Source organism: Carassius carassius, chromosome 15 (genome assembly GCF_963082965.1).
Source record: "Carassius carassius chromosome 15, fCarCar2.1, whole genome shotgun sequence".
NCBI classification, from domain to species: Eukaryota; Metazoa; Chordata; class Actinopteri; order Cypriniformes; family Cyprinidae; genus Carassius; species Carassius carassius.
In genome coordinates this window covers 22673155-22685526 of record NC_081769.1, presented here as the reverse complement: position 1 = coordinate 22685526, position 12372 = coordinate 22673155, and the positions used below count along the sequence as shown (strand labels likewise).

The following is a 12372-nucleotide window of genomic DNA, read 5'->3' as shown; positions in this document are numbered from 1 at the left end:
AATGACTTAAGCTGTTAACTTTTTTAATGTGGCTAACACTCCCTCTGAGTTAAAACAAACCAATATCCCAGAGTAATTCATTTACTCAAACAGTTCACTGACTGAACTGCTGTGAAGAGAGAACTGAAGATGAACACCGAGCCGAGCCAGATAACAAATAATAGACTGACTCGTTCTCGAGTCAAGAACCGGTTGCATCGGTTTTCGGATCACTAGTACTTCTCTCGGACAGTTCGATTCAATAAACCGGTTGAAGAAAACGGTTCACCGGTTCTTTTGCGCTCGACGTAATGATGTCATTGGCGATGATTGCCCTTGATTCAAGCCTTCGGTTTACCCGCGCTCATAACATTAGCACTGAATCATTTCAGAATCAATCACCAAAAGAATCAGTTCAGTTCAGATGCTCTGTGTGTCGGTCTGCTTCACGCTGAATCACACATGCGCAGTATCATCAGCTCCTCGTTTCTCGAATCGGACGCGTCTGACAGAAACGGTTCTTGACTCGAGAACGAGTCAGTCTGTTGTTCATTATCTGGCTCGGCTTGGTGTTCATCTTCAGTTCTCTCTTCACAGCAGTTCAGTCAGTGTACTGTTTGAGTAAATGAATTACTCCGGGATATTGGTTTGTTTGAACTCAGAGGGAGTGTCAGCCACATTAAAAAAGTTAACAGCTTAAGTCATTTGTGGATTAATGCATATTGGAGACGCGAACTGTTTCAAACGATTCAGTTCGATTTGGTGAACTGGTTTAAAAAGATCCGGTTACATCGAATGATTCATTCGCGAACCGGATATCACAAACTGCTTTGTTTTGAACTCTCTCTCACAACAGACCCGGAAGAGAAGACAATGCTGAATAAAGTTGTAGTTTTTGCTATTTTTGGAGCAAAATGTATTTTCGATGCTTCAAAATATTCTAACTGACCCTCTGATGTCACATGGACTACTTTGAAGATGTTTTTCTTACCTTTCTGGACATGGACAGTATACCGTCACACAGCTTTAATGTAGGGACTGAGAGCTCTCGGACTAAATCTAAAATATCTTAAACTGTGTCCCGAAGATAAACGGAGGTCTCACGGGTTTGGAATGACATAAGGGTGAGTTATTAATGACATAATTTTAATATTTGGCTGAACTAACCCTTTAATATACAGAACCGTAGTTCGCTGACAAGCTACACAATATTGCGTTCATAACCACATGTGATTCATCTGCGATTATGAACACGATATTGTGTAGCTTGTCAGCGAACTACGGCTCTGCGTAGTAAGTGCCGCTCCATTTGAAAGCAGGTGATGGACATTTACCGCTAATCACAGAACCGGCTTTACTGACGAGACACGCATGACAATCGCATGCGATTAATCGTGAAGCCCTACTATTAATCACAAATCACAAATTTATATGCATATTTTACTCTTTACTTTTCACTTTTTATATTTAGATTATTAATATTTATTCAAAACAAATGTTCACTGAACATATTAATTGGAATTATTATTTGATCTGTTACACTATTTTATAATGTAACTTGCAGTTGGGGGATTTCTAAAATAAAAAGAAAATTATTTATTAGTTTTTGGGAAAAATCTTAATTTTAATTATTATTCAATTGATCATCATTGAAAGTAAAAACATTTAGAATGTTAAAAATAGCTGTTCTTATTTCTGTTTCAAATAAATACTGTTCTTTTTAACAGAAAATTGTTTTTTTTTAAATTGTACTAAAAACATTATTAATTAACATTATTAAGCATTGATACATTTTAGTGATCATAAACTTTTGAATGGTAGTGTATGTAGTGTATATATTGTATATTCTCAGTGTAATCCCGTTAAGCCTTGATTCACCGCCTGCATGTCTGTTACACTTCCCGTCTGGACCTGATTTCATTGTTGGAATGTCCACTATGAGAAAAATCATACTGTTCTTCTTTTATTCTCCAGTTTTTATCTCTTTCTGACCCTTTTAGTCATGTACACACACACACACACACCCTGTATCCTTCATGATACAATAGTATTTAGTTCCCAAATGTCTGTTCATGTCCACACATGCAGTCAGTTCCCATAAATGCCAATGGAAATTGGGGGGGGAAAGGCGCTGTACTCTGACAGGCCATCAAACACCTGAATCCCTAATAATGTGAGGAATCTTTTCTGCCTTCAGCAAAACCATTCAAGTTTTCTATTTGCAAAAACAGAATTGAAAGCAAATATTGAAAGTTATAGAAGGTTATACACAGATTTCCCAGATAACCAGATCGAGACAGATATGTCATGTTGCATCTCAAGTATAAAATTATTTCCTTTTTAGGTATCTTGGATGGAGTTTTTTTTTTTTTTTTTTAATGCGTATTGGAAAATACAGATCCCTTTCTCTACCCTCATAAAATCTGCAGTACATTCAAGTGTAGAACGTCTGTTTCTTGGAAACCATGTAAATATTTACACTGTTAACGGCATTTATAAAGCCAAATTACTTCCATAACTAGTGCTGAAGCTATCAGAGCAGAGGTTTATTCAATGTCCTGTTGTGTTTGATAAGGAAATTAGCTGCTGTATTCTCGAGGTCTGTAATTAGTGGATTTATGATCTTTATGATGTTAGTGTTGATGGGTCTTGTTTTAAAAGTGCGTCACGTGTGATGGCGAAACAGCTGTTGTAATATAACAAAGTTTATCTAACTTTTTCAGAAGTGATCTTAAGGTTATATAGTGAACACTGAGATGAAGTGAGGATTATGAAATGTAATGCAGTCACATGGGTTTGACACACAGGATGCTTCATGTCTGAAGCCCATTGTCTGAAGTCAAGTCTGTCAGCAGTTGCAAAAAGAAAGTCTAGCCCAAACAACTTGAGAAATGAATCATTATGTTTGTCTTTGCACTCAATAGTTTGAGTCTAAACACTGAGACTGAAGCAGTATTTTGTGTGTATGTTGTTGAATGTTCTGATGTTTAGTACTTCATTCTAGACAAACTTTAAAAGTAGTCTCTTTTTTTTAACTGACTTGCCCTCAAGTGTTTTTTTATTTTTTATTTTTTTTACATATATTTTGTTCACAGCTGTTAAGCCTAACCTTTCCATAACAAATTTAGATTTAACTTTTGTAATTTGGTATTATAGTATTATCATTTGTTTTCTTACATTTTTGGTTAAGGAAATCTTTTTTAATCAATTTACATTTATTAATTATGGACTGTCAAGCCTTATGATTTTTTTTTTACCATTTTTAAAGAAATGTTTTCTTCCTCTACTTTTTAAATTTTTTTTTATTATTATTCTTTTTTTTATAATTAAGAGCTCCTAAAGAGATACTCCGCCCCAAAATGCAAATTTTGTCATTAATCACTTACCCCCATGTTATTCCAAACCAGTAAAAGCTTTGTTCGTCTTCGGAACACAATTCAAGATATTTTGGATGAAAACCTGGAGGCTTGAGACTGTCCCATAGACTGCCAAGTAAGTTACACTGTCAAAGTCCAGAAAAGTATAAAAGCATTGTCAGAATACTCCATCTGCCATCAGTGGTTCAACCATAACGTTATGTCTCTCCACATCACTCAAACTGCCAACACTATTCTGAGTCAGCCGCGCCACAAGGATGTGCTGTTTTCTTTCAAATCAAAGCATCAATTTTCTACATAGCAGTTTGAGTGATGTGGAAAGACACAGAGGAGACTGTTGACAAAGGAATTGTTGAATAAAATCGTTATTTCTGTTTTATTCGCATACAAAAATTATTCTCTTTGCTTCATAACATTACGGTTGAACCACTGATGGCTGATGAACTATTCTGACGATGCTTTTCATACTTTTCTGGACCTTGACAATGTAATTTATTTGGCAGCCTATGGGACAGTCACAAGCCTCATGGTTTTATCCAAAATATCTTAAATTGTGTCCTGAAAAACTGACTTTTTTTATTATTATTTTTTTATTTACATTTTTGATTTGATTTATTATTTTCATTTTTTACATTTTTGAACTTTTTAACCATTTTGTTAAGAATCATTTTATTAAATATTTGAGAGAACAGATTTCAGTCTCGTTTCTAAACTTTTGTTTGTCCTCAAGAGCTTTTAAGCCTGAACTTATGACACCTTTTGGACTGTTATATATTACATTCAGCAGAGTTTTTGTCTTTTTTTTTTTTGAGAGCCTGAGACCTCTGCAGCAGTCATGGCTGTGTATTATGGTCTGGGTGTGGGGAAGTTCATCAGGTCTGGATTGATCACAACAGGTGTCCCTTCTGTTTATCCTCTCTCTCTCTCTCTCTCTCTCTCTCTCTCTCTCTCTCTCTCTCGCTCTCCCCATCCACACACCCATGGTCTCTCTCAGAGATAATAGAGTTTCCAGAAATAGTCCCTCTCTCGGTCAGCTTGCATTCTCTCACCCCTAAAACTTACATGCTCCAGCATTTCTTCGCACCTCTTGCGTTTCTGTAGCCACCTCTGAGCACGAGGCTTCATGTACCAACTTCACATATCGACACTTTAAGGACTGTCTGGTGAGTTTTAAAAATCATTACTAACATCTCCGTCCTTTAAGGCTTTTGTTTGATCACTAAAGCCACTGCTGAGAATATACTAGATTTTATTGTGTCTATATTGGGGTCTATTATAAGCAGACCCCATCCTGAAATCATTCTGCCATTCAAAAGCTTGGGGTCAGTAAGAGTGTTTTTTTATGTTTTTGAAAGGAGTCTGAAATACTGTAAACATGGTAATATTATTTAAAAATGTAAATAACTATTTTCTATTTTAATATATTTTAAAATGTTTTTTTTTATTCCTGTAATTTAAATTGAATTCCTTTCATGGCAGAGCAGCCATTACTCCAGTCTTCAGTGTTGCATGATCCTTCAGAAATCATTCTAATCTGTTGATGTGGTAATCAAGAAACAACACTTATCACAGTTGAAAACAGTTGTGCTTGTTAATATTTTATGTAAACGGGGATGTATTTTTTTTTATAACATTGTAAATGTTTTACTGTCACATTTGATCAGTTTAATGCATCCTTGCTGAATAAAAGTATTAATTCTTGAAAAGAAAAAATCTGAGCATGTGAATATGCACCCTAAGGCAGTTTATTATGCATGAAGAGTTTGTAAACCTTTATGTTTTTCATTCACACAGTCTAGCATGACAGAAGTTGATGGATTAAATATGTTAACGTGACGAGATGCACGTCATCCTCTTATTCACGCTGACGACTTCCAGCTTGTCATGACACATTCGATTGTGAAATAGTTTGAATAGTGTTTCAGGTATGAATCTGTGTTGCTTTTTTTCCCATGGTTGTCGACCTTGTGTGGGTTAGGATCTTACACTGACTCGTCTGTGACGATAGAGTGCCTCCACCTTTTAACCAATTGCATAAAGTTGGAAATGTCATTCTCTTGAACTCAGACCATTGATGAGAATTAATAAATGAAATGGGAATGGTTGAAATCAAACTTTGATGCTTGTTGTCTCATAATTAGATTTTTCGACTTTAGCCTGGATTTCACAAACAGGGTCACATTCAGGAACTGTAGTTCTAGAAGAATGATGTTGTTTGACAGAGCTTTCCATCGCTGTCTGTGCAGTACAATCCTTGCAGAGGAGAAGGCTCAGCAGGAGGAGCGCAGCCGTATGGAGATGAGGAGACAGGTCCCCGTATCCTGGGACTCAGCAGGCTCAGATGAAGCACCACCCAAAGTAAGTAAACAATCTGATCTCCTTGTCAATGTGTAACAGCAAAAAAAAAAATCAGTTTTAAGTCATGTGTTTTTCATGTTTTTACATTTATGGCAGCCTGAGTTCTTCTGGATCAGCAGATTTATTACCAAGGTTAACAGCGTCACCATTTGTCACTCTAGCACATGGTGTCTAGTTAGGAGTACTAGTGTACTTGTGTGCCTGTGTGCCTGTGTGCCTGTGTGCGTGTGTGCGTGTGTGCGTGCGTGTGTGCGTGTGTGCGTGTGTGCGTGTGTGTGTGTGTGTGTGTGTGTGTGTGTGTGTGTGTGTGTGTGTGTGTGTGTGTGTGTGTGTGTGCGCGTGTGTGTGTGTGCGCGTGCGTGCGTGCGTGCGTGCGTGCGCGCGCGCGCGTGCGTGTTTAAATTAAAGTGAAAGAAGTAATAGAGTAATTTTCCCTCTGAAACTTTGACTGCAATATTTTTTATTCATTTTTTTTGTATCAAAGAAAAAGGCTTTGGGATTAATTGATTATTGCGCATGTTTATAGTTAACCAGCACTTTTCCAGACATTCTCTTCATTTATAACCTCAGCTGTCCTTGTGCCAGGTCACATCTTCAGTCACGTAACATCACTGTGTCTCGGAGACAAAAACATTCTAGTTTCTCATTTGTTATGATTATATGAGGTGAAGTCTGAAGAAGAGACCACCAAAACAAAATCTTCTATTTTCCGTTTGTCTTATTTAATACAATGAATATAGCTAATTAATACATTAATAATTATATTATTATATTTACTTTTTTGATTTGATATATTTTTCTTTTCATATTTGAATTTGATTTTGAATCACAGATGTTCAGTGTGATCTCAGTCTTTTGGACCTCACTATGTGTTAGATATGCTTCCCATATGACTTTACTTCTCTCTTCTCTTTGTTCATCTGTTTGAACAAGCTGCGGGGACAGTAAATATTAATAGATGCGTCATAATCTTTCATATTTATATTAAACTAAAAGTTAAGCTCCGTCTGAAAATGAATACAACCATGAAATCAAGACTAGATTTGTGACGTCCATGTGTGTCCATCTTCAAACATTTTGAATTGTAGTTTTTATTTGTTAGTCTGTCTGCTTTTTGACAGGGTTTAAAATCCTTCCCTGTCCTGTGATGCTCATATTGTGGTGACTGATAGGCCTGGCTGATCTCTTCGTTCACTCTCTGTGTTGCTTAAAGCACCTCATACTCTTACTTTCAAAGCCCCTCTGCTCCCTGTCAGACCTGCTAATCATTCTGTCCAGGTGCCTATGGCTGTTTTTGTGTTGAATGGTCTCACCTGCCGTTGTGCTTATGACCAGAATGAAACTGCATTCATCCATGTCGTGCCTCACTAAATTTCTGCCTTTGTCATCCCTTCTGTGTTTACTTGTGTTGTTTAGCTCATCTTTCATTGTGTGTGTGTATGTGTAGCCCTCCCGCAGACGCCCCCTCCAGCACAGCTTCAGTGTGGACTGTCTGTCTGCGCCCGCATCTACTGCTTCTCGCCCTCCACAGCAATCCCAGATCTCCCTTTGCATTCGCCAGCCCAAGCCACCTGCCTCTCCTTTGGGGCCATGCCATAAAACCATCACTAACCAATCACCACACATGCAGCAAACGCTACACCAAAACACTCATGCTAATACACAACAGCTTAGCGTACATTCCCAGCATACGTTCCCGCAAACTCAGACCCAGCTTCTGCTTCAGCCGTTACCGCTGCACTGCTCCCTGCTGTTCCCTCAGGGGCCCAGGAGGACTCCCTCTGTCCCCCCCAGTGCCACCCAGCCTGCTTTCTACGACCCCTACTATCCCTCCATGCAACAGCTGAGCCTGACCCACGTGCCCTACAGATTCTCACAGGCAGGTGTGCTAGGACTGTTAGCGGGGCATCCCAAGAGTTTTACTGTTGCCTCTTCTTTTGCACAAGTGATTTTATTGGTGTGTGCCATTTTTAGCTGCAGATTAAATTTTATCGTTAAAAGAACAGTATAAAGGAGAAAGGCTTAATGTATTAGAATTATGTAGACTGTATATTATCAAGATTAACAGACGAAGTATACACCGTGTGTAATAGAGTGCAACAGTGCCCACCCACTTTTTCATCAGCTGTGTTCTGAAAGTAATTTTTCCATAGATTTTTCTCATAGGGATCAAGTCTTTGCAATTGAGGTCAATCGTTATGTTACCAAAAAAAGTATTTGATACAGTACTGTCAATACTGAACTTAATGGCTCTTATAAAGGAAAGAACTCTTGTACAATCCCATGAGGCATTGTTGAATGACAATCAAATAATAATAAAAGAGATGGATAACTATAAAAGTATTTCGAAACAGTATATTTTGTATAGTTACAAATATTTAAGTAGTTTCAGAGCATAGAGAAACTGACTACATCATTCACTGTTTCATTGGTGTGGGCGACGGCTTTGCAGAATCATGGGTAATGTACTTTTTCAACGGCTTTCTTGTTTTAAATACTCATTTGAAAAATAGGTTTAAATAATGTATACCTTAAATAAAAGTATATTCCATCAATAAACTACCTTTTAGCTCACAGTAGGTCTTTCTTCAAAGGTTTATAGGTTTTTGTTAAAAATCAGTTCCCACATAAAATGTATGTGATTTTTACTTCCAGAACCTGACTTTTGCACTCTATTGGAAATATATGGATTAAATTCCCATTGCGTATCACACCTGGAGGAAGTATAGAGTTAGATTAATGGATATAATGTACATGTTGGACGAAGCTGAAATGCAAACACATTATCTAATGTAGGTCTGTTAGTTGAACTTTGCAAAACACAATGTCCAGTTATTGCTTTAGTCGGACCTATATCAAACTTTAATACTCAACTGCTCTTTACTCTGACCCTCAATTACTGTGATGCCTTTGTATTTCTTATTTAGTCATGATCAAAGATGATTTTAGGCTAAACCAAGTTCAAAACTGCTACAGTAGCTACAGATATTCTTCCAGATAAAACTCTATGGGAAAACTGCATGTTGCCTCTTCAGTGCATGTAAACTAAACTGTGTGCCAGACTTGTATTAAAATGACGCATTAACCTGTAGATGTGTGAGATTTTGTGAATCTCAAATTTAATATCAAAGAATGCTTTATTTTCGGAAACACAGACAAAACAATTGTAGAAAGGCTCTCAACCCCATCCACATTGCCAAACCATCGTTTTTAACAAAAGGAAATTGGTTCTTGTAGCAGATTAGTGATTATCATCTTTTCGTTTTGCTTTTTGGTAGTCCTTCCAATAGTGATGATAATTCCCATCACTTTCATGCCAGTGCTCATGTGGGTTTTCCCTCTGTATTATCCCTTATCTGTCCATTTAGTGTATGTTGCTGTATGTTGTCACCCACTTTTCTCCTTCTTTTTCCTCCTTTGCTCATCTGGAGCTGTGGTCAGTCGACTCTCTCTATGAACGTGTATATAAGGTAGATCAATCCGTCTGCTGTTTTCCCGCCCACAGCTGAGCACAGAGTATCCCAACCAATCGGATGAAGACTGCCTCATGTCAATCAGCATTCATTTTCCAACCCCCTCCTTCTAATCTATAATACCCGCCCATGTACTGTAAAACTATAAGAACATTTCAGAAATAACATGTGCATTGTGGTAAAATTAACTAACTGCTTGCATTTTATGTTAGACTGTTTTAATTTCTTCCCTTCAACAGCCTGAAATCTTCATCAACACAAAATGCACAAGACTTTTGTGTGCGTCTGGTGGACTGATTTTAACAGCATCTCCTAACATTAACCTGATTGGTCAGAATCTGCTTGTATATTGACACAGTCATGTGTGTATGATTACAGCCCAGTCGACCTGGTTATCCAAGTCCCCGCTCCAGTGAAGGCTTCTACCCTAGTCCTCAGCACATGGGCCAGCACAATCATTACCAGGTACAGTGCTTGCATTAGTCTAATACAGATGGGTAAATACACATCAAGGATGCAGCAGACAACTAGTTGGATTGCAGGTGGTTTATAAAGATTATAAGTATGCTTTATATGTGTTTTCGGCATGATGTAGATGGCAGGGCACTCTGGCCCACACGGCTTGCTTTCCGTGCCAGGTTTGATGTACCCTCCCCAGGCCGCAGGGACTGGGCTTGATCCCCACGACAGCTGGAACCATCGCAGGGCTGCTCAGGATCACATGTGGAATCCCAGCATGGAGGTTAGAAATCTGGAGGTTTTCTGAATAATGCAATCTAAGCTCCGTTTCACAACCGAATGAGCTGCCAACATAAACAGCATTTTTAGGCATCTCCAGAGATTCTCCTTTTTTTTTCAACATTTATAACAAATGTTTGAGCCCTTTTAAGGTAGCTCATTTTGGCCAAAGTCTAAAGCTGCAACAAAGGCCGTCTTTCATGAATAAGCAGAGCTGGGTAGTAACTGATTAATTAGATTAAATGACATTTTAAAATAATCAGCCCACAATTACTTTTGTATTGACTCCATATCAATAAATTATTATCTTTATCATATTTTAAATGTTTATATACACTTATATACACTCATAAAGTCCAGTTTTGTGGACATTCACAAAGACCAGACTCTAGTCAGGTGGCTACATAGCATTTGACCACTGAATATATAAAATTAATTTATTATATATATAAAATATTATTTATTTCAGCTTCAATAAAGCAATAAGCCCAAAGAAGCCGTGATGTACAGTGACTTTATAACAGTTAAAGGGCATTGTTAGACACAAATAATTTTAGTTTTTAAGTTTTATGAGGAGATACACGAGTTGTTCACGAGTCCCTTGTTTGTCCCCAGCAGTTAAAATGCCCACTGTTTCTCATCAAAAGAAGTCATTTTTCAATAGTGTAGCAATGCATGAAGCACCACTCACACACAAGTCACTTTCAAACCAAGCAGATGTTGTTCTTAAACACAAGACTGGAGTGTGTTGTCATTTTTATCGTGTATATTGTGTTTGTTTCAGGATGGTGTGGCTGTGCGCGGTGGTCTGTCTCAGCTGATGGAGGAGCAGTTATTACTGCAGCAGCAGCAGATGGAGGATGATCAGCGCTGGTTGGAGCAGGAGGAGAGATTACTGGTACTGATCCCACTCACCTTCACCTCTTCAATCTCTTCTGCACATTCATCTGCTCATCTTTGTTCCCCCTGCTTAGCAATATTATGTGGTTGTGGTAGTTTCGAAATTCTTCCTAAAAACATTTTAGTGGAGACTCATAGCCACAGCAATATGATATTCCAAACAGTCATTTTCAAGTTTGTTTGAGATTAAGTGTTTCCACCTGCTGTGGTTTTCTGCTCTATTTTTTCAGCTTTGGCACTGGGATGTTTATTGCAAATAATTTACATTGTTGTAGAATTACAGATATAATATGAATTAGAAGGCATTGCACTTACTTCTGTGAGAGAGTGTGGTATTATTGCAGTGATATGTGTGCATATGAATGTTATTATGCACATACGTTTGTCTGAGAATATTTGTGTGCGTTTGTGGTATGCCAAGTTATGGCTTACAGTCTCCATAATTTGTATCGTCACTGTGTCATTATGTTCAGTCTGTCTCACAGAAAAAACTCGCACAGCTTCCTGTACCAACTAAAAAGGGCATTCAGAACTCTACCACAGCAAACAGCATTCATTCTTCTGCTTAACCTATTACTTTTCCTCACAAACAACTTCTGTTGAAATGAAATGTCAGCTCTTATAGGAATAGTTCATCCAAAAGTGATTTGCTCATCCTTATGTTTTTCTAAACGTGTAAAAACAGTTTTTAGTCAGTGGAGCACAAAAGGGGGTATTTGGAAGAATCATGCTGCTCTTTTCCATACAGTGACTGTTCACAGTGTTGCAAGCTACAAAAGTGACAACAAATGCCATAAAAGAAGACTTTTTTAAAATTCATTCCAATGCAATTGTGTGATTTAACAAACCTAAATATTATATTTATTCATTAATTATTTCCCCTCCACTGAATCAATCACTGAGTCTGTACATTTAAGCTTTAGAACCAAACAATTTTGATTTTGCAAACAAATAATTTAGTCCAATTAGTGAATCGGTTTATTAAAAGGAACTGGCTAAAAAGAATGATTTGTTCATGAATCTGACAGATTCAGAACTCAGTGAAAATTAATGTATAAGCATGATTTGTACAGACATATTTATATTTTTTCGGAGATTTTGAAAAACAAATGTATGGAAAAAAGAGATTGTTTAAAGTGAAAATTGAGCAAATCCTTTAATACTTTAAAACTCTTTTAGGCTTTTCTTTTACACATAAATAAGATCCACATAATATCTTAAATCCTCAATAAAAAGTGCATGATTTTATTGCAGCTACTTCTAGGAAGTTAGTGGTGTAACATTTAAGTAAATGTTTCCTATTTTGTTCATTCCCTGAAGCTATACTTTTACTTTCTTTTCCTGGTCAAAAATTACCTCAAACATCCAAGGTGTGTGTCCTTTTTCAAAAAGTGCAGTACGGATTAAAAGTGTTTGCATGCCTATTAAAGTGTTTTTGATCCTGGCCGTTTGATACAGGTGCAGTTTTCAGGAATTCCTCAGTAATAAAGGGTTTTGTTGGCACTGCGGCGTGAGACGGATAAACTCAGCCTGACCTGTATCTTCTG

General features: G+C 37.4%; 1 protein-coding gene across 14 annotated transcripts in view; it reads left to right on the top strand.

Annotated features, from left to right (window-relative positions):
* The window catches only part of ptk2ab (protein tyrosine kinase 2ab), a 70498-nt gene that overhangs the window by 50975 nt on the left and 7151 nt on the right, over positions 1 to 12372 (top strand). For 8 of the 14 annotated variants that reach the window (XM_059568068.1, XM_059568067.1, XM_059568061.1 and 5 more), the window contains 5 exons: positions 5603 to 5714; positions 7477 to 7593; positions 9566 to 9652; positions 9783 to 9929; positions 10710 to 10823. In XM_059568068.1, coding sequence (XP_059424051.1) covers positions 5603 to 5714; positions 7477 to 7593; positions 9566 to 9652; positions 9783 to 9929; positions 10710 to 10823 — 577 coding nt within the window. Of the gene's footprint in view, positions 1 to 4376; positions 4520 to 5602; positions 5715 to 7476; positions 7594 to 9145; positions 9185 to 9565; positions 9653 to 9782; positions 9930 to 10709; positions 10824 to 12372 lie in introns of those variants that run through there. The other 6 variants (XM_059568065.1, XM_059568066.1, XM_059568064.1 and 3 more) reach the window with 3 other exon arrangements.